Below are 27,820 nucleotides of genomic sequence, written 5' to 3'. Positions count from 1 at the left end.
GCCTTCACTCGTGGAAAGTCACAGTTAGCTCCTGTTGACTTAGAAACCACAAGGAAAATTGCCCACGTCAGGATTCATGTTGAACGTGTAATTGGTTGTGTGCGCCAGAAATATACTATTTTGGGGGGGAAATTGCCAATTGATTTCTTGATGTGCAAAGATAGTGATGGTTATTGTACCGTAGATAAGATTGGACTTGTCTGTTGTGCTCTGGTGAACCTTTGTCCATCAGTAGTTGATTTTGACTGAAGTATATTTTTATATGCACTTTGGCAATAAAAATATCAAATAATACATGTCTGGATTGTGTCTGTATATTATCTATAAATTATTGTTAATTTACAGTCATTAAGTCATTCTTATTGTATTGTTGTGGAAGAGAAAACACAGCATATCACTATCATCAGAACACAGATTTTTTAAAGGAAAAACACACTTCTCAAGTACACTTAAACTATACACTACTATAAATTATACTATGTATAACTACAGTAACTGTAAACACAATTTTGTATGTAACTTGAGTATAACTTTTTTTTGGTCAGAACAGCTTTACAAAAATCTCACCAACTTGAAAAGAAATGCCAAAAATATTTAAGGAACATGTCACATTTTCAAAAAAGGTGCACAATTTTAAATAAAGATAACTGAACCTACATTAAAACAAAGTATAGTGCAAAACACAGCTGCCAACTAAAAAAGTTATATATTTTGTTTTATTACTTTGGAGGTTTCTTTCCTTTTTTTGGCAGAGACTGAGGTAGCTTTTGGCACTGTGGGCAATACCATTTTCCCTTTGGTGCAGTCTTAACATTAATGCATGAGTAGTGAAACCACTTAATATGGCATTCTGCATTGTCACATAGAATCATCTTTCCAAACTCAACCTGACCACAGAAACACCAGGTTTTTTCTTGGCCACTAGCACTTGCAGCACAATCAGAGCCATGTGATTCAGCTGAGGCAGAAATTCCAGGTTGTGAGGACACAGTGGCCATGGTAGATGAAAGTCTTGTGTAAAACTTGCCAAATAACTGTGTCGAAAATGTTCTTGCTTTTCTCGCATATCATACCCCAGAACTCTTCATCAAATAAAATTTGCTCAACATGCAAATCCTTTTCTGTCCAAACAACAAAATAGGCAGATTCCATTTTGCATACCCCAAGTTGAGTTTGCACCTGGTAGAAATACTGGTGGTTTCAGTTAAGTGTCAGTTTCCCTTCATTGTCCTTCTCCAAGTAGGAGACACTGTCTAATTTGTCACTTTTCACACAGAATGGACATTTCACTTCAATTACACTGACACCACAACAATCACAAGAAACAAAGCCATCAGGAGAAGCTCCTAAGAATGGCACACTTGGATTTATGAAGAAACCTGTCGTGTACTTTCACATTTTCATGAGATTCCTTATGTACATCTATAAACATGTCACGTGCAAATTTCTCATGATTACATCCCCACATAGTGGCTTTCGATGTGAATTTGTATGACTCAGTATAGCACACACTTTTGATGAAGCTCTGTGCTGGTTGTTTTGGATCAGTGTAACATGCAGTTTTCATTTTAGATGCTGTAATTCGACCAGCACGAAATTGAAACCACAGTTTAGAGGAAGCTTGATCCCTTGTAGCAGCTTCAACTGCCTTTGCTTGCTCCTCTGTTACTGAAATGTCAACATCTTTGCACGTGGACAGTAGCTCACTATAGTCCATGTGAACTGCTTCATCCTTTCGCAGTTCGGTCAACACAGGAGGGAAGTTTTCACCAATCACTTTGGGGACAAAACTGTCAGAGTAAGGCTCAATCAGGGACAAAAAAGCAGACTTTGATCCAGTTGTGCTAAGAGCACTGAATAATGATGACAGTTCATCACTGGTTGGCTGTTGTGTTTTCCTAATTGTGACAGTAGAAAAACCACTAGCACTTTGTTCCTCAAGTGACTGTCCATGAGCAGCATAATTCATCTGACCAACTCTTTTACTTGAGACCTCTTTGTTACAGTGAAGTCAATCTTACGGCATTCCTTGTATTCCACCTTTGACAGTGCAGTAGGCAACAGCCAATATGCCTTTTCTTGTGTCACTGTCTTTGAGTCCCTCAACTTCACTGTTTCTTCAATGAGAAACAATAATGCAGCAACATGTGTGCATGTCTCTCCGAGGCCAGCCGTACATGTGCAGTGGGCTCCAAGTATACGACCAGACTTCTCAGCGATTATCCAGGGTTTCTCACCACTTCACTTTAAAAAAAAAAAATCAATCAATAAATAACAAGTATGCTTATCTGCATCAGTGATTCCCAACTGAGACCCCCAGGCGTCTTTAACTGAAGGGTAGATATATATAAGCTTGATAGCTTCAGCCTACTCTTTTTCGATCTAATAGTGTGTGTATTTTTGTGTGTCAGATTGTACATGTGCATATATATGATCGAATAAAATACTATGAAACTAACTCAGATAGTGCACAGTGTAGACAGCAAACTGTGGGTCTTTGAAATGGGAAAAAAAAAAAAAAAAAAAAAACGATTGACAGTCACTTGGCTACACCTTGAGTATCGTAATCATATCATACAGTTAAAGTTAGGATGATTAGGACGTTATTGCATTACTTACTTTGGCCTTAACAACACAATGGACGACTTGGTACTGCGTCTCCCTCACCCATCCACACACCATCTGGTTGTACGCCTCCAAACCTTTGTAAGATTTAAGGTCTTCTGCTGTGTATGGGCTCGGCGAGAAAACCAAGTAGTTGACAATATCAGGATATGCAATAGCTGGGAGGTGCGTCATGGATCCAAGAAGAGGGAGCCAGCTCGTAGGGATCTGCACCGCCAATAAAGCGTAATTTCTGGAAGTATTGCGCCTTTTCTTGTGGTCCAAGTCCATCCCTATATGCCTTTGCATCTTGTACGCGTTTTGACGAGCTATTATGATGTTTAGACATAGCTACACTTACTTAAACCTTCCCATACGCACAAGACTCCATTGCAGTCCGTTGAGTTGTTTACATCGAGTGCCTCCAATATGGCCACGCATCCGGGTTATCGCCCAGAACGTGACGTCAGTGGAAACCCTCTAATAGATAACGGACAAAGGAAAAAACATTCGCGTGCCTTTAAAAATGGCTGCGACGCCCCACAATGCAAAGCGGCGTGACGTAACTTCACATTCTCTATAAGCAAAGATAGTTTCTGTTTGAAATAGACTTATGTATTGCAGGCAGTATTTATCAAGTTGAGTCATCATCCTTCATAATCTTATCATATGCACACTCAACAGTTCAGTAAAAGCATAATGTACAGTATTTAGGTATTCAAATTTAAATAATAAGATCGGCTGTGGTAAATAGCAAACGCTAACGTTAGCTACCTAGCATTAGCTAGCCTATATCAGACCACACGGGCAAATGCTACAGCTAGCTAACGTTAGCTAGTTAGCTAACAGTGCTAATATCATTTAAAATCCCATGGGTGTTCTGCAAACAGACGTTCTGCATGCAGCTCACCTTCTCCATTCAGCCCAGAACAGAAGAGGGAAATGGCCTCTTCAGGTTCAGTGTGAGTTTGGTTATGTCATGTGACTTACCAGAGAATATTTGAATACAAACTTTCACTGTAATAATACTGTTGAATGCTGTGAAATCCTTGCCTTTTTTTTTTTTTTTTTTTTACTGTGTTGCTGTGATATTACAGACCTTGTTGTGATATAACAGGTGTTTTGATTGCAGGATTTTACTGTAAAATAACAGTTAAATGCTGTAAAATCCAAGGATACTGTAGTTTTTACAGGTATTCATTGGGATATTACAGGGGAACTTAATTACAACAAGTTGCTGTAAAATAATACTGTTAATTATTGTGAAATGCTGGGAATTTATTACAGTGAATGCTGCTTGGATCGGCCAAATTCTAAACAACAAAATCAAGGAGTGCTGAGGTGTGAGCCATAGTTTTGATGGTGGCCAACAGCAGCCAAGACAACACTTAAAAATAACATCAACTTGCTAGAATAATAAGCAATTGTAAACACATTAACTCATTACCTTCAAACCTAGAGCACAGATCACTGTAATCTCTAATCACATTGATGAAAACATTTTATGTGTGTAATTAAGTGAGGAATTAAATTCAGTTCATTAAATTGCAGTTGTGGCTCAGCTGGACCTAAATGGAACGGAATCTTCATTAATATTATTAATTCATGTCAAATTATATTATTGTACTAATATTTTAACCCTCATGCAAGTTCAAGTGAGTTCAGATTCTACTTCATTCGTGGAGCAGCAAATCAAATCGACTTTTAAGGCAGAGACAGTTTCCTGTGCTATAATAACACTGTCAGAACACACCTTTTATTCTCTTTTGAGCTTTCTATCACCATTTATTTCAGAAGCATCAAGGAAGCTTTGCATGCAGTGATGTTTGCACCATGCACACCATGCTAATCACCTCCGTATGTAATTTGACAAAAGCTAAAAACATCCACAGTGATGAATAAAATTACAGACGAGCATGACTAAGATTTTATTATCCACGTTACCTTGTAATTCTAATTCTGACCCTAGGAGCACATTCTTTTTAACAGCAATGATAAAAAAGGAAGGCAGATTACACATACACACACACAAACAGTCTTGTTCACTTCCTCCCACCCAGCAGGTCCAAAGATTTAAAGCCAGTGACCTTCCGCTCCCAAACCTGCTTCTGTCATCCTGAGCTCTCCCAGGTTGACTTGGTCTTGTTTCAAACTCCTTGTCATTGAGCCATGAAACTTAGAAATCCTTCTTTCCCACTAATGAAACACCTCCTACTGTCTGCGATAGATAAACACACACTTCCTCACACACCTCTTGGGGATATTAATAAAGTCAGATCATTTTCATAGTGAGGATAATGAAAGATTTATTGCACTTTGCCACACCCACACAAACACACACACACTCAAACACACACAAATGCATATACACACTTACAGATGGCCACTTGCGGCAGGAAACATCTGGTCTCAGCAGTGACACAGGTGGTGAAGTGTGACACTTGCCACCTGGCACATTTTAAGTATCCCTTTATAGACGAAATGCACATTGTGTGTGTGTGTGTGTGTGTGTGTGTGTGTGTGTTTGTGCGCACACACGTGCGTGCATGTGTCCTCATCAAAGCACTCACCCTGTGGAGGTTCTTTATTAAAAATCCTGTTGGGTTTTCTCAGATCACACCTGTCAATCACTGAACACTATGATCAAAGCTGCTGGGGCGTGTGTGTGCACGTTTGCTCAAATCATCATGTGTCGTGGTGGGAGGGCTATGTCTTTCTTTCGCACCATTTTAAACCATAATTAAATGAAACTACCTCACTGATGCTGCATTCCATTGTACTCTGAGTTTCGAAAAAAATAGAGGTCCAACTGATGTTGACAATTTTCACACACCAAATAAATAAATTAAAAAATAAAACTGTATATAGTATAACTCTTAACAGTACTAATATACAACCTGTTTTCTTGAGCGGTCCAAAGTCTCAATGCTGGTCCTCAGTTACAACAATGGCTGGCAGGTGGCTGACAGGTCTTTGAAAGATTCGTCACCGTGTGATATAGGGGAGTGGAGTAAAAAACAAAGCTAGCCACAACATTACTTGCCAGCTATTTTTTACCCCCAGAGAAATGTGCTATTTTTGTCCTCCAACATCCATACATGTGTCCAATGAGGAAAACAAACAATAGCAAACTCAAGCAATCTACTTCATGTCATGGTTGCAACAGGCAGGTGTACCCAAATGCAAGCAACAGGATTTAAGGAAAATGATCTCAAATCGCAACAGAACTGGCTGGCTAGAAACACAAGCAGTTTACACAGCTGCAACACCGTGGAAACAATGACAATGGACTGACAAAGAACAATGGGAAATACACAGGTATAAATATACAGGGAACTAATCACCAAAATCATGCACAGGAATCAAGAGGGAAACACAAGGATAAGCCAACAATGGAGACAACAAGTGTGTAGCAGCCAGCAACACAACGGCAGAGCGAACACTGAACAGGTGTGCAGAAGTGAATAGCCTATGCAGGTCTACAGTAGGGATGGGTGCATCGATTCTTTCGTATCGATATATCGATACTCACACGCTACTTATTTGGCATCAATTTCCTTAAACAAATATCAATACTAACAAATACTGGGCGTGCATGCATAACTTTCAGCTGTTTTAGATAGCTTACTTCACTTACTATGTACTATGTGACACCCCTGTGCCTGGCGGTGTATTGAGCTGGCCCGTGTCACGTGACGGCCCGACAGCACAGCCAGCAAGAGTGGCGAATGCGGGAGCCGGAGGAACACAGAAAATAATGGCAGATTGGTCTTTTTTTCTTTTTTTGACAAGAAAAGTGCAAGAAAACAACAATAACAGTGAAAATGTGCACATTTTTGTTCATATTTAATTTATTTCATTCATATTTATGTTATTTATTTTAATTTTAGTTTTATTATGTATTAACCATAATAAATATGGTATAAATGGTCTGTATTTGTCGTGTAATTTGTCTTAAATGTAATAATATTTTGAACGAAAAAAATTGCCAATAAGAAATTATCGGCATCGGTATCGTATCGAATCCTAAAAGTGTGGTATCGCCCATCCCTAGTCTGCAGCAATACATGAGGAAGATAACTGGCAGAAATGATATCACATTTTTCAAAATGTGAACTATCACTATAAGCATTCAGTTGTTCTTAGTCTTTCACACCCAAATTGGAAAGCATTACCGCCCATTCTGTTTGTCATAGTGTACCAGCCCCAGCCCATACTCTGAATTTCTATCTGAATTCTAGTCCTTAGAAGAGATAAAGTACTTACAGCTGGTGATTTTAATATTCATGTAGACAAAGATAATGATGGCCTCGGCACTGCGTTTATGTCATTATTAGATTCAATTTGCTTCTCTCTGAGTGTAAACTCACTCACTGCTTTAACCACATGCTCAACCTCATTTTGACATAGTTTTGCCTAAATGGAGGAGTTTAACCTCCAAATCCAATCCAGTCTCTCACTCTCTCCACCAGTCACATAAAAATGAAACGTCATAATCAATAACACAACACATAATTCTATTTTTTATTTAAAAAAAAAAAAAAAAATCCCCCACAGAACCCGAAGCCCTACCCGACCCGCCCAATTCACGTAAATTTTAGGCCCGACCCGACATTTTCGGGTCAGGTTCGGGCAGAATATGAGAACTCTAGAATCAGTTTCTAATGACATAGCTACTCTGGATGGCATTACTTTGGCCCCCAGCTCCACGGTAAGGAACCTTGGAGTCATTTTCGATACGGATTTGTCCTTTGCCTCCCATATTAAACAGATCTCTAAAACCTCCTTTTTTCACTCGCGTATTATCTCAAAAAAACGGCATATCTTGTCTCAGAGTGACGCAGAAAAATCTATCCACACCTTCGTTACCTCTAGGTTAGACTACTGTAACTCCTTATTATCAGGCTGTACCAGCAAGTCGTTAAAGACTCTCCAGAACGCCGTTTCTTTGTAACGCCGTTACTCCCATCACTGCCGATAATATATCTAGTACTATTCTGAAAGCCACTGTACATGAAATCGCCGATCCTCTGGCTCATTGTTTTAATTTATCACTAACAGCTGGAATATTCCCCTCTAAGGCCAAGGTCGCTAGAATTGTCCCAATATACAAGTCTGGTGACAAAAATGATATGAATAATTATAGACCTATCTCGATTCTTTCTTGTCTCTCCAAAATTCTGGAAAGAATTGTATATACCAGACTTTCAAATTACCTGGATAAATTTCACATACTTAACTCTTCTCAATATGGTTTCAGGAAGAACAGAACTGCTATATTGGGACCTCTACTGTTTATTATTTACACAAACGACTTTGTAAATTCATCCAACATCCTACACAAAATCCTTTTCGCGGATGATACTAACTTACTTTTTTTACACAAAGATCCGTATGTACTTGAATCAACTGTTAATTCAGAAATGGAAAAAATCAACATCTGGCTCAAATGTAACAAACTCTCTCTCAATATCAAAAAAACAAATTACATTATGTTCCGTTCCAATAAAAATAAACAAAATAAAGAGAGCTAACCCTAACCCTAACCTGGCCTATTTTTTAACTTGAGAATTTTCCTCCCACTGCCAGCACTTTTCACTCTCTACCGATCTCTATTTGAACCACATTTATTGTACTGTAATATTATTTGGCGCAACACCTTCCCGAGCTATTTACTAAAACTCCAGTCATTACAAAAGAGGGTCATCCGGACCATATTTGGGTCACACTTCAATGCTCCCAATGGTCCCCTGTGTGGATGCTCGAACATACTTAAACTTACCGAGATGAATTTATACCTGAACGCATGTACCATCTATCAGGTTATAAATGAAACGAATGAATGTTTATCTAAGCTTGTTCCTGTCTACTACCCTGAACATAGACATGATACTAGAAATAAACAACTAATCAGAGGGAAGAAAAGAAAACTTAAAATCACCAGTCTCAGTGTCTCCTGTGAAGGAGACACAGGAGCAAGCTTAGCAATGAGGTTAAGAACAAGCTTAGCAATGAGGTTAAGAAGTCAAAATCCCTTTCTGTTTTTAAAAAAAACTTTGAAAAAACAACTACTGTTCGCATATGCTGGAAGCGACACTGTCATGAATAACTAAGCTTATCGGGGCTTTTCCCATTTCATATATATGGACTTTACTGTAACTCAATCATGTATCTGTATTATGTTGATGATTCCCTTTATATATATAAATAAAAACACATCGTATCGTATTGTATCATATCGTATCGTATCGTATTGTATTATCAACAGGCTATGTACCATGCTCATTTAAACTAGCTGTGATTAAACCTCTTCTTAAAAAATCTACCTTAGATCGAGATGTTTTAACTAACTACAGACCAATTTCTAACATTTCCCTTCTCTTCAAGGTCCTTGAGAAAATAGTTGCCAAGCAGTTGTGTGACTTTCTTCATAGCAGTGGTCTATTTGAGGACTTTCAAACAGGATTTAGAGCAAACCACAGAACCAGGGTGTCTGCGGGTTTTAACAAGTGCAATTTTAGACTTTTTTAGACCTTTTTTAGACCATCCTGTGTAAAATTTAAGACCTTCACGAAGTATTAAAACTAAGAAAAAACACATCCAGATTGCATTCAAATGACATTTATTGTCATTTAAACAAACACAGATGCAAGAAACTACAGCACGCAACATTTTCAGGTTTTTTTTTTCAAAATAATGCCTTCAAATGAAACTACTTCAAGTGCTGAATATTGAAAACATTGAAACAAACCACATTTATACACATTTTACATCTTCAGATGGGGAGAACGAGAGAGAGCCCGAGAGCGATTGTGTGTGGGCATGTGTGTGTGTAATGCGCAGCACTACATGCTTCTTAGCTCTGCACGTTTGGTAGCAATTTCGGTCTCCAGATTCTTAAGTTGGGAGAATTTGTCTTTAGCAGCCCTCCTTAGAGCATTTGATTTAGAGAGGAGCTGGGCCATTTTGCTCCCAGCCTTGCCCTCTGCTTCCTCCGCCAATGCGTCTGCGTCTTTGCCAAGGCTCTCAATGACTTTATGCAGACTGTCCCTTGTGACTTTCAGGTCTTGTAAGTGCTCCTCTGCGTGTGCCCTTTTCTTCCCTTGTGTCTCTGCCTCCTTCCTCTTCCTCTGTTTGTCCAAATGCAAGTGGTACCTGGACCTGGCAGCCATGACAGATTTCAGCAAGTCGTTTGTAAGTGGAACCCTGGTAACACCCCCATGTATTGCAACATAGTCGTAAACAAGCCTGTGTGCGACTAATGTGTCTTCTTGCATATTCTCTGTTTCGATCTCTTTGTTCACAGAGAAGCCTCTCTCGACAGACGCCTGACCATGAGATAGCAGTAATAGCTTCTGGCAAAACGCCCAAAGCTCTGGGTATGCCTTGCTCATGAAGCCATGAAGGAATACGTCAAGCCTCTTTTGCATTGGCTGGAAGGAGATGAAATCTTCATGCCTACACTCCACAGACAACGCAACTTTACATACAGTACAGTCTGAACCACTGCACACAGAACAGGCACATGGCCATTATTTGATGGAATAACAAAAGTTAGAGATCCACACTCAAATATATTGTGATCATATTTTGAGCAAGCATGTACAATAAACACTTAAATGATCAATTCAATGCTATATTATACTATAATATATAGTATATAATATATAGTATAATATAGCTATATTATGCTATATTGTACATATAACATTTTGACTACTGTGGATTTTCTGTGAATGTGTGTCTTTTTTTAACAGTAGTTATTTAATTATAACTTTCACAATCAACATAGTTCCACTATAAAATCCCCATATCTCCTTGCAGTTTTCTGCATTATATTCTGCTTATTATAAAAGTCATTACCTTGATCAATTCTGCCAGGTCGTTTCCAAGGAAAGGCATCACAGGCTACTCAGTCTGGTACTTCCTTAAAAAGGAATCAAAGAGCTGGGCGACACTCCTGAAGAACTGGAGCTTGGGCACAGTCAGGGGATCTTTCTGGGCATCTTCAATGACATCAAAACTTGCAGTACCAGGATGTGGAAGCTGCTTTGTCTTCACTGCATTTGTGTACACCAGCAGAGATGGCCAGATTTCCAAAGCTCTCTCGACCACCGGCAGGTTTTCAAGCCATCGATGTCCACAGAATGCCAATGGGAACAGTGTAGACTTGGTGGTTTTCACATAGTCTTCCCTCCTTGCTGGCACATTGTGTAACAATGTATGAATGGCCTTAAGAAGCTTGTCTACTTGCCACATGGAGAAACCTGTTTTAAAGGCATTGTGCAAGGTGTGTAAGCCACAGCTTCCAACAGAAATGAGCCGAGAACCCCCATAGAGGTCAGCGTAATCGGACTGGAAAAGGTCAAAGAATTTGAAGTTTACATTGGGACCATCCATGGAGATTGATAACAACTTGCTGAGGTCCAGCTGGTGCACACATTCCTAAGGGAAGGAAACAATCAACCAATCAATCAAATCATCATTTAAAAAAAAAAACAAAAAAAAAACACAAACACAATTTACCCTACAATACACTACATTCTACACCAGATTCATTCGAAATTACTTCTTTAATGTAAAAAGGCTTAATGTGTTGAATCTGATGTAATCTAATTACATATGTATAAATACATAACACAGAGGATAGGCTGAGGTAAAACACTGGGAGGGAACAGAACAATCAGTGATAACTGACAGACACAGGACAGGTGTGGCACAGGGAGGAGCAAACAAGACAGAGGTGAAATCACTGAAAGGAACTAGGCAAATGAAACTCAGGAAACAGATACAAGACCAAACAAAACACAAGAAACACAAAACCATGACAGCTCCAACATCCTGTGACCACACTTCCGCTTCACGTCTGTAGTTTTATTGTGCATTCCGCTAACAGTGAGTTCCGCTAGCAGAACTACAAGGACCATAAGCCACCGGAACAAAAAAAAAAAAAAAAACTCTGTATTTTAGACTTTTTTAGGCCTAAAATTGAAAATGTCTATTTTTAGACTTTTTTAGACTCTGCGGACACCCTGAGAACAGAGACAGCACTGGGGAACGTTACTAATGTTACTAATCCTTATTGCTTCAGACAAAGGACTTTTAATTGGCATTAAAGGAACTGCACTAAACTGGTTTAAGCACTATCTATCAGATCACTTTCACTTTGTTCATGTTAATGATGAGTCCTCCATGTGCACAGAAGTTTTACAAGGAGTTCCACAAGGTTCTGTTGTAACAATCGGCAGCCTCGTGTTCCCCGTTTCGGTAATTACAACGGTGTATCAAACGGCAATTATTCTGCACGACATTGTGGTGGCGGTGACGACCTTGAAGTACACTACTGCCCCTAGTGTACGGGAAGGCGCACCGCCACTAATTCTCCTAAAGGTCATAAAGCTCATAAAGGTCGCAAAGAAGTGACGTCAAGGGAGATCCTTGAGAGCAACAGAGTGAGCACTCTGGAGACAACACACCAAGACACGCTGACGAGGAAGTCGAATCTCCCATCCATGCACAAAGCAGCGAGCCGGCTGTCTCTCCTCTCTCCCTCTCCCGCAATACCTGGTTGGAGTGTCACAGGTCGGCAAATAACCCCTGACTCAGACGTTTAATGTTATGGTGCGAGCACCGTGAGTACTGATTTTTTTTCTCTTTTTCTCTTTTGTATTTCAGGAAGGCCTCTAAGAAGAGAGGAATTTTTGTTGTGTTTTTTTTTTTTTTTTTTTTTTTTGGTGGTGTTTTGGTGGAAAACAGAGTCTAAACTATTTTTGTTGGAATAAATATTGGGTGGAACAGAAAAAGGACTGAAAATACCTTTGTTGTTAATTTTGTGGAAAAGAACTGAAAATATTTTTTTGTGTGTGTGGACTGAACTATTTCTTTTTTTTTTGTGGAAAAAGGACTGAAAATAATTTTGAGAAAAAAAACAAAGACAGGATTTTGGTTTATACATTTTGTGGAAAAAAAATCAAGAAAAGAAAGGACTGAAAAGACTTGTTATAATTTTGTGTGAAAAAAGAATACCTTGAGTTGCATTTTGAGTTTCATTGTGTAAATATATATATTTCTCTTGTTTGAAAAAAAAACAAGGGTTTTTTCCTCACCACTATTGCCCTTTGCTTGCTCTTTGGTCCATGGATTTGGCCAATATCTGTTGGGTTTCTATAGGTCTTGAGCTAACATTTGTTATGATATGATGCGATACAAATAAAATTGAATTCAATTCAGTTGAATAAAGTATGTGGTATATGTAGATCCGGTGTAGCAGGGAAAAATTATTCACCTCAGAATATCTCTTGTGCTGTGAGTTCTGATGGACTTGTTTTCTTTGTGGACAGGGTTTGTGTTCAGCTGACCTTTTTTAAAGCACCCATTTCTTGACATTGAAACATTTTTCTGGATCCTGCTGGACCAAAGGATGCCAAACCAAAGAAATGAACATTTGTGCTGAGACCATGTTTCATGTTGATTTGTAGTTGTGTCTGCAGCGGTGTCATTGTTTGGTTCATTTCAGAGATTTCTTTTGCACAGTCAACACTTATAACAGCAAGTGATTTTACTGCTTGTTGCAGTCTCAGCAGCCCATCAGTCAGAGGAATTTCTGGATACTCTTTGAAATCTATGTATCTCTGTCTGACACCAGAACAGCTGATGTCAAAAAGGTCACAGAACTGTCGTATGTGTTCCTCCCAATGAAACATTAGTAAATGCACTGGTCATAGTTTTGGCATAAAAGCGTTGATTTGATCAAAAAGTAATGTTTCATCCGCAGCCATCATTCATGAGTGCATGCTGTTGTGGTGACCCTAACCCAGTGGTGCAGGAGGGTAGTGCACCCTGAGCCTGACTCCTCCCTTGTCTCAGCCCCTTCAATCAGAGTCAGGAAATAAAAGGCACCTGTGAGCCTCTGCTCTTTCTCTGCCTGCCTCATGCCCTGTCCCTGCTGTGGCTGCACATTGTTGCACTAGGTATGTGTCCAACTGTTTTGGTGGTTCCTTATCTGTATTGTCACCTCCAGCCTAGTGTAATGTGTGTGTGTGTGTGTTGGCTGTCTATAGGGTCAAGGATTTCCCTCCTGCTCTCCTGCCATCCCATTTAATGCCTAGGCCTAAAGGTGGTGAGTAGGGTTCCTCCTCATCAGTTCAATGAGTGGTAAAGAGCCAAATTAATTGTGGTTTCCCCCTCTTTTAGGTCCTCCTGCCATATTGACTACTGCTGCTTTGCCTACTTGCCTTTTAGACTTATTTCCTTTTTTTTTCCTTTCATTTATGGTTTTCTATTGCCTTATTTGTTGATCAATTTGCCCTTGTTTTGCCCAGTTGTGTTTATTTGCCCGTTTATTGAACAGCTGGGATACTTATTTATATGTTGTGAGTTGTTTTCTGTATTTATTGCTGAGGGGCTAGGCACTTGTGGTGAGGTCCCTGCACCTTTGCGTGTGAGTAGTTGCACTGGGACACCATAGACTGCACCATTGTCTTGTGTGAGGTTTGCTGTGTTTGCTGTGTTCACTGGTGAATAGCGGTAGCACCCCTAGGCACCCCTCTGTGTAGTCTGCCTCTCACACGTGGCCTCCTCTCCTTTTTCTACTCTTTAGTTTCACTTAAGTTGGGCTGTGTTTTAGCTTTTGTACTTGTCCTTTTTTTAGAATTTATATTCAGGCCTTTTTAGCGTTAAATGTAATAAAGTAATTTATAAATTGTCCATAGTTGTGCTGTTTTCACAATTTTTTTTCCTTTTTCCGCAGCTCCAGCCCCTGCTTTTGGTTTTGATTATTTTTGCTTATCTTTAATAAATTTATTTCAATTGTTAATACTTGCCTCTGCTCCTAATTGGGAACGAACCTGTGTCCTTAAGTATTTCCTGGGGTGAAACTCCCCAGGTGGCATTGTCTGGCTGTCCATTTTCCTCATAGCAATATTAACTTCTAGTAACTTCAATCTACCCTACTACACTCTGCCACACTGTCAATGAGTGCTTCACAAAATTTCAGGGGATTGACTGATTTCTGCCTTTAATTTCTGTCATTTTGCACTGTTACCCCATGGAAGTCTCCATGTTTGTTTAATAGCATCAGTAGTCTGTCTGTGGTGTGGTCCAGGATTGTGTCATCTGGCCAGAAAACATCAGTTTGCCTCCTCTTCATGTTCACATGACAGTATTATGTCCCTATAATCGATCCATCCATCATTGTGTGTCCATTTGTCAGTGATATCTCATAGCAGTCATCATACCAGTCCCCCAGCATACTTTCTCCTCTCCCACTAGAGGTTTCCCTATGCACTTATTGACGAGCCGTATGGAGCGCTGGGGGCTGTATGCATTGCTTACCTGCTTGCCGCCACAGGTAGGTGGCATCTGCACACATGGACCCGCTGACAAGAAGGGATGACAACAGAAAACGGATGTGTGTTGAGTGTGGGGGCTGTGGGGGGACATTACTTTCTGATTTGTTGAGTGAGTATCTCAATGGCTACAGCTGGATGGAATGCCAGGCTACAGCACATGAAAAATGAACTTGCGTGATGCAATTATGAAACAGTGAATCAGCTTTATTGCTCCGGATTGTTCCAGCCCACTTAAAACAAAACTTAAAACAGAATTAAAAGACTTGCCACGCATACATGAGATTGCTGCAATCATTAATGCTTTTTGTGCAGAGGCCCAATGTATTCAGAACAAAAGTTGGGGGTAAAGAAGAATTTCCTATATTTCAAGTACAGTCAACTGCAGTATAAAACTTCAGACATGTTTTTGCACACAACTTTGGCAGCCATCATGGAGATCAAAACTACCGCTCCACTCCTTGGAGAAACTAATGGTAATCATTCAGTTTAATGGCAATGGTTGTAGCCTAGGGCCCATAGTTATCAAGCTTCTCAGAATTGCTCATAGGAGTAGTACTAAAAGTGTTGTTATGATTTAGTATGGTCACCTCTCAGCGTAGGACATAGGTGTTAGTTATCAAGTGTCCTAAATGTACTGAGCGAGGAAGAGGTTCTCCTTTGACAATATATGTATCACTATTTTATGACAGGTACAACTGTAAACTGAAACTAATGACGACAATTTCTTTGAGAAAACTACACCATAAACCCACCATTAACAGTATTAGTGATAAAGAATTCTTCATGTGCATAGTTTGTTCGCCTAATAGTTAGTTAATTGACTACCTCTCTAAATCACCATTTAGACCTTATCAGTGGTCATCTGTTTTCAATTGCTGTCAATTGTTGTATTTCTGGAGTTACAATAAAATGCATATGGCTTTGACTTTAATTTCTGCAAAGAGGGCAAACAACATTATCCCATAGAATGGACTAATGGCTTAGGGGCGAGGGCCAAAGGGCTAATAGCACTTCAAAGCAAAACACAACTGGCTCAGTTATACAGCTACTATTTTAACAAGCAATGCTTATTTACATACTGTAGTAACTGCATCACCAAGCTAGTTTATTGTGTGCTCTGAAGTGCTATTCACTAGGGTTGAGCCAGATACTCGGCTGAAACGAGTATCCAGTATGGATAAAGCACTTTTGCCGAGTAAGAGTATGATCCGAGTAATATGAGTCAATATCTGTGCTCGTGATGAATGAAAATCCTCATTGGGTAGCTGACTGTGTCCACATTGTGTGATAGGCCAGTCACACACAGCAACCCTCCCCTACGCCGTGTGCCCCACTCACACACACACACAGGGACAACCTCTCTGTCACTCACTCAGGTGTGACAGCTCACGTCGCGTCTCTCTTCAGTAGCGGTCAGGTTTTTTCCAGCTCGCTCTTCCTTCGGTCTGTAATCACTAGCTGGGTTTCCATCCAAATATATCGAAATTTTTGAGTGAATTTTGTCAAAATGCGCAAAAGAAAATGCGAATTTATGCCTGTTTCCATTAGTTTTGTTTTGCGATTACTGAGAGGAGAGTGTGCCGTGAGATGACGCCATAAAATAGCGTCTGTATCCACTGAACAACAACAACACTGAACAACATTGAATTCCCTATAGAGGGAGTAGGGAGTAGTGAGTGAGTGAGTGATTTCGGACACAGCCAAACACTCAGCTGACACTCAACAGCTGATCAGGGACAGATTCCTGCTGAACTTGTCGGCTCTTGGGAGAAGTCTGGTTACAAGTTAGCAGCGCTAACTTCATACCGAACCATCCTAAATAAGGAAAAAGAGACTAATAATAATAATAACAACAACAACTAATAATAAGACTGTAGCGTAGAAGTTTTACGTGGTATCCGGTCCAGTCATCGTTTATTCGCAAAACCTGTTTCCACAGCAAAAAGTCGCATTTTCTTTTATCGATACGCTGAGAAATCCACCCCCTCCGAGCGTAAAAATTTTTTTGCGAATTTTCGGCCGTTTTTCGAATTTCTGGCGTTTCCATCCAAGTTTTTTTCCTGCAATTTCTGAAAAAGCGAATAAAAATAGGTGGATGGAAACCCAGCTACTGATAGTCAGTAGAGTTTCTGCTAAACTTGACTGGTAAGAGACACAGTGCTTTTGAGCAGACAGGCTGAATGCGACTCAAGTCGCGTTGTGCTCATACCGGACGCAGTGCAGAGTCACAGTCTTAACACACACACTACTTCCACATTAGGCCAGACAAAAAAAAAATCTGAGTCAGGTTATTTTATTGGCCTCTGTGTAAAAATAAAATAAAGGCACTATGCGACCGAGTGTGACCTTGTTGGCATTGGTCAAAAGTTAAGCAGGGCTTTTATTTTGATATATGTTGCACTCGCCTTATTTGTGATGTTCTCGCGTAACTTCGGAAAACACAGTACTCACAAAAAGTTAGGGATATTTGGCTTTTGGGTGAAATTTATGGAAAATGTAAAAAGTTCACGCTACAGTGATATTATATCATGAAAGTAGGGCATTTAAGTAGAAGCATGCACTGGTGATTTCCTCATCTCAAACAATTTATTGAAACAAAAGCCAACAACAGTGGTGGATATACCACAACAAAAAATGTCAGTGTCAATAACTTGTCATGTGCCCTTGAGCATCAATTACAGCTTGACAACGACGTCTCATGCTGTTCACAAGTCAACTTATTGTCTGCTGAGGCATGGCATCCCACTCTTCTTGAAGGGCGGCCCTCAGGACATTGAGGTTCTGGGGTACAGAGCTCCGAGCCTCTACACGGCGACTCAGCTGATCCCATAGGTTTTCTATGGGATTCAGGTGTGAGAAAGTGCAGGCCACTCCATTTGAGGTACCCCAGTCTCCAGCAGCCGTTCCCTAATGATACGACCTCGATGAACTGGAGCATCAAACACCTGATGTGAATTGTGCCGTTAAACTCCTTGTTAGAGAACAGCAACTTGTGCAAAAAGTACTGAAACATTAAACAGTTGGACATGTGCATTCAAAAGTTTACAGAAGGTCACATTAAGTTCACCTGTAAAGGTTAGAATGCATTTTAGGTTCATCCTGAAATTTCTGTGAGTGAACTTTTTGTGAGTGGTGTAGGTTAAGGGATGTTTATTTACCTTGACAGTTTCTGAGGTAACTTCCTCCTTCAGAAAGTGTCCCACTGACAGCCGAAGCGGCATGTCAGCTGGCTGCTACTTTCAGCCGGGTGGCTGCGGCTGGCCCACCTGATGCCAGCTGGCACCCGGTCAGGTCTGCCGGATCTGAGAGGTGCGTGGCGCACACAGACTGCCATATATACCTTTCATCATAAATCAACTTTTGTTTATACGCAGTTGCAGCAGCACAATGGACAGCGATAGACGACAAGGCGGGGCCTTTAAAATCAGTTTATCGTTTATCAGGAAGCTTTTTATCTCTCTGTCCTGTGGTACTGGTAAAGCACTATACGACGTAGTGCGGAGTTATATTATGCAGTGCGAAATACGACTGATAGAAGCTCATTAGTTTCCGTTATGGGTAAGTATCAATACTCCTGCTGGTATTAGACGATCATTACTAATTATAGCCTGATATGTGATAGCAAACTTTACAGTGTTGTGATGTGAACACAGTGTTAGATAACGCTTGCTAACGTTCATAACGTTCACAACAAGCTAACCCTGGTCACTGACCAAGACACCTGCCCGGTCCTCCACTGGTTCTCCTCGCACCACAACTGAATCTCTCTCTGACCGTTATTTCTTCTGACCCTGGTCTGTTCCTGGTCTCTATCCTGGTTCAGGCTTGTAATTATAAGGCTGTGGTCCGTCATATTGATATGAATACACATTCACAGCCTCTTCAGTGTCACAACTAGCATTAAGATCCATTATTTTCCTATTGTTCAAATTGACCGCACTCCCTCTTCCTACGTCACTTCCGGTTTAGCTTTTTCAGATGCGGAAGTAAAATTCTCTCACAAAAACAACTCCAGAGGTCACTGTAGTATATATTTATGCGTATTTCAATGAAAATTCAGTTCCTACATAATTTTCCTACACAATGATTCACTGGGGTCTCCAACCTGCAATATGCTCTTTAATGTTGCTGAAAGGGGCCTGCCTTGTGCCTGGCAGTTTATTGTAGATAATGGAGATCAAACCCTTGTGTGATGGTTGTAAATTGAGAAGTGCATCTACAATGTTCATATCAGGTGTCTCAGGGAAGTTTGGTATCTGACAGCGGAGGAAGTGTCTTATTTGTAGATACCTAAAAAAGTGAGACTTTGGGAGACTAAACTTTTCAGTCAGTTGCTCAAACGAGACAAAACTGTTATCTGTGAAGAGATCCCTGAAGCGCTCAATACCCAGTCTCCTCCATTCCTGGAATGTTGGGTCCAGTAAGGAGGGTTGAAAAAGATGATTGGCAGAAATGGGACTCGAGAGGCAAAAATCAAGGAAGCCAAAGTGTCTCCTGAATTGAGCCCACACTCTCAACGCGTGCCAAACAACTGGATTAGCAATAAGTTTATTTGGTGAGATAGGGAGTGGAGATCCAAGAAGTGCTGGAATGGAAAAGTTCTTAGCAGATCCCAACTCCATTGCCACCCAAGAAGGACAGTCAGATCAATTATGAAAATATGACCAAAAAGTAAGACAGCGAATGTTGGCTGCCCAATAATAAAAATGAAAATTAGGCAGTGCCATACCCCCTTCTCCCTTAGGCTTTTGGAGGTGGACCTTATTTAGCCAAGGGCGTTTGCCCTTCCATATATAAGACGATAAAACAGAATCTAATGTTTCAAAGAATGATTTAGGAATGAAGGTCAGTACTGATTGAAAGACGTATAAAAATTTAGGGAGAATATTCATTTTGATGGAATTAATTCGGCCGAACAAGGATGTAGAAAGGGGTGACCACTGCATCAGGCACCGTTTTGTGTGGTTTAGCAAAGTGAGAAAGTTTTCTTTGAAAAGGAATGCTTTTTCGTAACTGTAATACCAAGGTAAGTGAATTTGTTTTCCACAATCCTTAAAGGGAAGTTGGAGTAGTCTGATGCTGGCGTCCCCTCACTGACAAGGAAAAGTTCAGATTTATTTAGATTTAATTTGTATCCTGCACTGTAAAAAAAAAATACCCTGAGAAAACTCAAATTATCAAGGCAACATGATGCAAGAGATTTTTGAGTTTTCTCAACAATTTACTACTGTTGCAGACGTTACTAATGTTTACAAGTTTAGACAAGAGTTCTGCCAACTTCAATCTTCTTGTTCACTTAATTATGATATTCTTGTGAGGCTAACTACGAAATACTTGCTTTAATGCCATGTATTTCTACCTTCAACAAACACCAATATTCTTGTGAAGCTAACTACGAAATACTTGCTTTAATGCCATGTATTTCTACCTTCAACAAACACCAATATTCTTGTGAAGCTAACTATGAAATACTTGCTTCAATGCCATGTATTTCTATCTTCAACAAACACAGATTCTCTTGTTGAATAAACAGAGAATTCTTGCCTCAGAGAGTTAAAACTTTCTCTTTGTAAATCAAGGAACATTTATGTTGCTGTAATTGTATTTAAAGAATGCTCAAGAAATTAGTGAATAAATAATTAGAAATAAATATAGTAAAAGAACACACAACTGAGAGTTAGCTGAACAGTTAGCGGTTTATTCCTCTTGAGAAACATGACAAGTAAAATCAACACTCAGAGCCGCCTGTGAAATATGACACAAATGCCACAAATTTCTTTTTTCAAAAGCAAAGACAGATTCTGAAAACGGCTATGCAAGTGTACCCATACACTGAAATGTTAGGTTAGCACTAACCATAATAAACTTGACCAGTTTACAGTTGTAAATGCACTGAGGTTTTAGTAACAATGAATTTCCACAAATCTTGTGAAAACAAATAAAACTTAAGATGTTATAGCAAAATGTGTCATAACATACTACAAAAAATAAATAACATAACAAAAAATAAAAATCCAGTGCATCTTCTGAACTGGCCTTTCACAATTCCAACTTTTTCACAGGCAAACAGGACTAAAATTCTTAAAATGACTGTCTGCAAGCATGTATACACTGAAGTTTTAGTTGAGGATAAACGATGAACTTGAATAGTTAAAACACTCAATATGCACCTAAGAACGTCCAACTGACACTAGAGTTTTACAGATTTTTGTCAATCTCTATTTCAGAGCCAAAGGGGACTTAAATGTTAAAATTACTGGCCTTACTGGCCTTATTACTGGCCTGTTTTACATGAGCCTTAACCATAATGCACTAGAATAGGTGAAACACGGTTAGTCATGTCTAGCTCCCCTATCAACATTCACAGCAAAAGCTTTGTTTTCAGAGACCTTGTGCGCTGCGAGCATCGAGAGCCAAGCTCAAAAAAGATACTCTGAATTGCTTCGAAGGTATACCTCATCTTCTTTGGATAGTCAATGTTCATGGCGTACAGAAGGCCAAAGAGGTATGCAAAGGCAGTACCGAGATCTGGTAGGTCATGCAGGATGATGGCCCCTTCCAACACAACAGCCAGGTCTCGCACATTTGGTGATGATATGGTGGCATCATCGTCTTCAATGATGGTGAGGATGGCAACAGACACACCTCTGAGCACTCTCTCTTCAGGTTCAGTGTCCTGAGGAAAGTAACAGATACATGATTGAGTGTTGAGGAAAACTAAAAGACCAAATACATTTTTGTGCATTTTTTTCCCCATTGTCAGTGAACTCATCCTTATGTGGCAAGTGGTTCTTCCCTCCCGGCCACTGTGTGGCACTGTGCCAGCCTTCCGACACTGTAATTATTGGCGAGGCCTATATATGTCGGGGGCGCCCATGCCTGGGCCTTCCTCTTTCCCCGATGCATCTTCCGGGTGTATAGAGGCAGCGTGCTGGGCAGCTTGGCTCCTTTGTTTGGCGTGGCGGCCGACGAAAGTTAAATTATCACCCAGTGTGGCCGACCACTGGTCCAGGAGCGGAGGACTGCTCCGCTGGAGGCCCGCTGCGTGTGGTTGTCTGTCGGCGTGGTGAGTCGTCTTCGTCCGCTTTCTTGCCGCTACCGCTGAGCTCCCTCTGGAAAAATATTTATAATGTATTTTCTTGCTGCAGCATCCGTTGTGTGTATCACTCCCGCCCTCACGGCGAGGCTGCGCTGTCAAAGTTTAAAGGTATGCACCACGCCAAATTTATTATAACTATTGTTGTTTGATGCATTGATTTTTATTGGTTTATTCTTTGGCTTGTTTTTAGCCACTGCGCCAACACCGGCTGCTGCTTTGGCTCTCTCGTTGTTGTTATTTATGCTTCCCTCTCGCGAGGTCACGTCGCCGCCGACTGCTCGCACCGCAGGTCTCTCTCTCCCCCCTCTGGCGAGGACCGGCGCCGTCCCCACCGTCGGCGTGAGGCCGGACCCCACACCCTGGAGGCTGGTCCTAGAAGGAGCGCCTGGGCACGGCGACCTGTGTTTTTAGTGTTATTGTTGGGTTCTCTGGTTTATTGTTTTCTTTCTTTTTGTTTATGTGAATTGTTTGTTTATTGTATTGTTTGTTTGTTTTTTTCCAAATTAGATGTATTATTTTGATTAGTTGAGAGTGCACCAGGGCTGGTAGGGTTTTAATTTTCTCCCTCTCTTTCCCTGGACAGGTGCTGAGGCTCCCGGCAGCATTTTGGTTTCCTGGTGGCGGTGTTTTCTTCACGTTCCCTTTTCGGTTGGTGTGCAGTGACACGGGTGGATAATTTTTGGACCTTCTCCCTTTTTACGTTATTATTCCCCTGCTGCTGTGGTAAGCCCCAGCCCTGTCCGACCTTCCTCCCCCTACCAGCGGTTTTAGTAAGATGTCGATTATTTTCTGGTGCTTTATTTGTGATTTCTTTTTTTTGTTAATAAACATTCCCTTATTGAAACCGTCTCTGCCTGTGATGCTGTGAACCTGAGTGGCCCCCCCTGTGCATTAACCCTTTAATTAAGAATTTCCTGGGGTGAGATTCCCCAGGTGGCGTTGTCGCAACCCGATGTACTAGCCTCCCTCACGCTACACTTAAAACATCTCACAAAATGTATTATGCACAAAATGATTAGCATCAGTTATGAAACGATACTTTAAATGTAAAAGCTACATCAAGCAATATTACTTGCATTTTTTAAGTCTATTTCCTATAGTTAATATTTTCTTACCAAACACTGCAGGAAAAACTCAGTTGTGTCATCCCGGACAAAAATGGGCAGGCCTCTCAGTGCTGCTGTCTGTCGGTGAAACACAATGTTCGATGTCTAAAGAGTATTCAGGGGAAAACACACAAGCCCATCAATTAGTAAAATGCCATAGTGCCACAAAGTTATACAAAATGTAAAATCAAATCTTTGGTACAGGGTGTCTACACGTGTCAGTATGAAATGTAATCCTTTTTACTACCGTTTTAAGATAAATCATAATAAAATTTAAGACTATTTTTTAAACAAATTTGCTTTTTTAAAATTTACAAATAAGCATAGCTGAGCACATCATGGTAAGTACTACACATTTGGCCTAGTGCAGAAGTCAGTTTTAGGCAGAAATGGCTTCCTTTAGGTTAGTTAGATAGCGTGTAATAAATCTAGCCATTACTTTCTTCCACATAGCAACTGGGACAGGTAACTATAAAGATTTTCTTGGATTTCTTTCTACAGGATACTCTTGGCAGTATTTTTATTAGAAGATACATGTTTAAAAGGGAGTCAATAACGCGTTTCTCATCAGCTTTGTCAGATTCGCTCTACCTTTGCATAAAAAAAATGTTATAACTGACCGAATGACACTTAATGACAACATTCATAAACACTCAAAGCCTAATTCATAGTCATGACAGGTGTCATGCCATGGTTATGACAGTGTCATGTCAGTCTTATGCACACCCCTTCAAATAAAGTGTTACCAAATTAGTTAATACTGTGGTGAATCATTTGTGATATTTTGACTCTAAAACCCAATTGGTATGTGATAACTTCAATTATGTTTATGACAATGCTGCTATTTACTGTTGAGATTGAATTTGACAGCTGACTTTTTCTATTTTGTTGCTTTTTTCCTATGACATTGACTAGACCTTGAGACACATTGGGTGTTTCATATACTATATCTATTTATACATTATTAATTGAATGATTCAGTGGTAGGTTTAGAGTTTTGTAATATCAGAAAGGTTGACTTTGATGCAGAAGAGCTTGACTATTTTTACAAAGACAAATAAAAAGATGGATAAATGAAATTAGATCAATGTTTATGTGGAAATTAAGACCACAAATTAAAATTTGAAACTATTTGATTACTTTTATGATCCAATATTTATAAAATTGAATTTTAGACACAAAGACTTTTTAGGGACCTGCAGACACCCTCTGTGTCTCTGTAGTCAGAAATCATATTCATGCTATCATCAAAATGCCAGGCGAAGGATCAGTTCATATTTTCATCTAGCAAAAAAGGCTTTGGTGGACACTGCTCCAGAGGCTGCTGAAAATATCAAGTGCTAAAGGTTTAGAAGTCTAAGTGAGGAAAAACCATTTTCCCTCAATGTTTGTATGCTTTTAACTTTTTTTAACTAGTGCCACATTAACAATAGAATGTCACTCACCTGTTCATCAAGTGTATCCAGCAGGTCTTCCATCTTCTGACCAAAAGCTCCCTTCCTAGCACGGTACAGTCTCAGCAGGCGAGGCACATAAGTGTCAAGGGATGCCCTCAGAGTGCCCAGGAGGTCTTTGCTGGTGATCCGATGAAATTCTTCACATATCTGAACACAACCAACAGAACAATGTAATTTGATTGTAACCACAATGTAAGGGTTTTGCTATATACAAAATTCCTGGATAGCTGTCTTGTTTAAGGTCTGTGCCATCTTAAATGCCTGGCCATGTTACCAACAGCAAAACCTATTCCAAAAAGCTTTGCACTCAATGGTGGTGGCTGATGCGTATTTTCATGAGATGCACAACAAAACTGTTTCATGCGGGAACCACCTGAGTGCAGTCAGTGTTTCCCAGGATGACAGTGTGACGCTGGCATAACCCAGATGAGCCGCTCGTGGAGGAAGAAGCATGTTGTTAATTATTAATGGTGAAGCATCTAAACGATCAAAACCAGCGTGGTACTGAATGACATCTTCACCAGCCAGGTGTGTGACATATCAATTGTTTGACAGTTGCAGTAAATGACATACTTCATGGCCGGATATTAAAAACAAAAATAACAAACAGACAAAACACTGGTATTACAAATTTTGGGATGGGCGATTTAGTGGTGTATTTCAGTCCACCTCTGCCAGCAGATCCTCTATTTTTTCCAATCATAGTCAATGTAGTATAATCACTCCTGCCCACACTGCAATGAGCATATGAATAAGACAGTTACTACATAAATGAAGACAGCCTTACCTCCTCCTTGGAAAACAGTGCAGGCCATCTCTCCTGGACCTCTGACACCATAGGCTGCTTCTCTACTACCTCTCTCCGCCTAAGGGAAAATGTCAGCTCCATCTTGTGCCGTATCAATGTCGTGTCCTTTTTCTTCTTCTTCATTTCATCAACTAGAGCAACTCTTTCCTCTTCAAGAGTAGAATCATCATGGTGTTGTGGATAATCTGGGACATGATTGACCTCTCCACGTTTGGGCTTTTTCAAGGTGAACGGACCATCATCCTCATCTTCCCCTTTTCTTTTTCTGTTTACATCCACCTCAACACAGCCTGCCTGACGCAGCTTTGACCTGTAGTTTCCAAGCTTGTACTTGATACTTGTTTTCCATCCATCATAGCCTGTGATGCTACCTGGCTCCTTCAGGCAGGGATACTTGAGAACCAGCGAAGAGGCAACTGATTCAAGTTCATCTTTCTCAGGGTAGCTTTTGATTTCAAAAATTGCCTGTGCAATTTTATCCAAAATTTCCATTTTAATGTCTCTTGTCACATCAAGGCCCTTCTTTGACTTTTCGTATGTCTCATTGCCCTTACGCAATTTCAGTTCAACATCATATGAGAACTTGGGGATAGGAAAAGGAATGGGCCACTGGGCAACATTCCTTAAGTTGTGCTGCATTGAATCAGTATAGCTAGATCTGAAATCTCCAGAGTGAACACTGGCAGTATCCAGAGAGGAGACTGAACAAATGGAATGGTCACTGGATTGGTTAAGTAGAACAGAATCATCCCACATAATATGCAGCACTGCACGTTCATCTGGTAATTCAGACATTTCTGTCAAGTTGCATAGTGCATTTCCAAACTGAGGATCCTCAAACTGTAGTGAGAAATCACCTTCAACATTGAGTCTCTCTTTAAGTAAATCAATCAGTTGGCTGACAGACTCTGGTGCTTCAGGAAGCTGGACTCTCCGGGCTTCTCTTGAGGACAGAACTATTCGAAGTAACAAAGGCTGAAAAGAGAGAGAGGGGAGAAGGAGTGGGGGGTTAGAAAACATTTGACACCGACAATGGCTGCACATGACAGCTTTTTCAGATTTAGCTACTGATTATTCTTGATTAGTTAATAATTTACTTTCAAAGTGTGAAAAATAAAGCCAAAAGTCTCATGTTATCAGAATGCAAAGTCAAGTCTTCAAGTTGCTTCCTTATGCCAGGTTCAGATAGGACACAGAGGGACTGCGAAGTGAAAATTCATGCACATGCATCACAAAGGTGGCTCATGTACATAATTTTAATGGTCAAGTGCGTATGGTTCTTATGGCTGGACCGGGTTATCAGCATTATTTCAGTTACTATAGCTCTAGAAATTATGCTGTTTTGCCTATGACTGTGGAGACGGGCATAACTGGAAGACAGACCTGCCAATAATGAAACCATGCAGATTGCATTTTCTAATGTATTTTGTTGACCATTCAGACCAGATTTCTAACAAATAGTGGATAGGCACATTCAGAAATTTCATCCAAATGTGCAAAAAAATCAGGGGAAATGAAAGGCCATGAAAACAGCCAAAGAGGGGCAGGAAAATCAGAAGAACTGTTAACATGGGCATATTTTGCCATTTACAATGGATTTTCAATTTGTTTTCTTGTGAAATTTGCTCACACCGAGCAGAGAAAATGGACTAGATGCTGAAACTGGTGCTCTGGAAGCAGGCAGTGCTTTGGAGCGCCTCTGGGTCCAGTCTGAACTTGCTCTGAGTCTGAGAAGCAGCCAAAGTATTAATTTTATAATAGTGGTTACAATATGGAGGATCTGTTCAAGACTGCACTAACATTATTGTATAGCCTACAGACACACCTAATACTGCTACCAGTGTCTCTACTATTTTACAAGGTATTTTAAAAGGCAAACTATGTACATTTATAACAGCATTCCCTTTTCTCACAGCGCGACTATGGTAGAAGTGATTCAGGTAGTGCCATATCTAACAACTCACACACTGTACAAACAGTTCAAATCTAACTATGTGTTTGGTCGTGTGTGTGTGTGTGTGTGTGTGTGTGTGTGTGTGTGTGTGAAAATGCGGATACAGTGGTCCCTCGTTTATCGCGGGAGTTACGTTCTAAAAATAACCCGCAATAGGCGAAATCCGCGAAGTAGTCAGCTTTATTTTTTACAATTATTCTAGATGTTTTAAGGCTGTAAAACCCCTCACTACACACTTTATACACTTTTCTCAGACAGGCATTAACATTTTCTCCCTTTTCTCTCTTGTTTAAACTCCCAAAGTTCAAACCTTCATAGAAAAAGATAAGTCCAGTAAAAAAAAAAAAAAAAAAAAAACATGCAAAATTGCACTAAAAAAATCCGCGAAACTGCGAGACCACGAAAGGTGAACCGCGTTATAGCGAGGGACAGCTGTAATAAC

At 40.2% G+C, this 27,820-nt stretch overlaps 1 protein-coding gene and 1 long non-coding RNA gene across 2 annotated transcripts; one reads left to right on the top strand and one right to left on the bottom strand.

The window, feature by feature from the left end:
* Nucleotides 1–13,441: 13,441 nt before the first annotated feature.
* LOC115364207 (uncharacterized) lies at nucleotides 13,442–14,360 on the top strand. Its single transcript, XR_003928649.1, has 3 exons — nucleotides 13,442–13,574; nucleotides 13,665–13,723; nucleotides 13,798–14,360. It is a non-coding gene; the product is annotated as an uncharacterized LOC115364207 (long non-coding RNA).
* Nucleotides 14,361–21,312: 6,952 nt separating this feature from the next.
* LOC115364162 (uncharacterized) lies at nucleotides 21,313–25,632 on the bottom strand. The gene is made up of 4 exons (XM_030058618.1): nucleotides 25,404–25,632; nucleotides 24,605–24,763; nucleotides 23,169–23,264; nucleotides 21,313–21,630 (listed from the first exon to the last, which is right to left on the bottom strand). The coding sequence occupies exons 1-4, from the start codon at nucleotides 25,545–25,547 to the stop codon at nucleotides 21,316–21,318; spliced, it is 714 nt and encodes a 237-aa protein (XP_029914478.1). The 5' UTR covers nucleotides 25,548–25,632; the 3' UTR covers nucleotides 21,313–21,315.
* Between the last annotated feature and the right edge of the window lie 2,188 nt (nucleotides 25,633–27,820).

This window comes from Myripristis murdjan, chromosome 8, assembly GCF_902150065.1.
Source record: "Myripristis murdjan chromosome 8, fMyrMur1.1, whole genome shotgun sequence".
NCBI lineage: Eukaryota > Metazoa > Chordata > Actinopteri > Holocentriformes > Holocentridae > Myripristis > Myripristis murdjan.
This window is presented reverse-complemented; position numbering and strand designations above follow the sequence as displayed.

What these genes read in the sequence shown, in the direction of transcription:
- LOC115364162 (XM_030058618.1), bottom strand. Translation starts at nt 25,547, where the DNA reads ATGAAGAAGAAGAAAAAGGACACGACATTGATACGGCACAAGATGGAG. An exon ending in CACTGTTTTCCAAGGAGGAG is followed by an intron (nt 24,764 to 25,403) that starts GTAAGGCTGTCT and finishes GGTTGTGTTCAG; the next exon opens with ATATGTGAAGAATTTCATCG. An exon ending in AGTTTTTCCTGCAGTGTTTG is followed by an intron (nt 21,631 to 23,168) that starts GTAAGAAAATAT and finishes TACTTTCCTCAG; the next exon opens with GACACTGAACCTGAAGAGAG.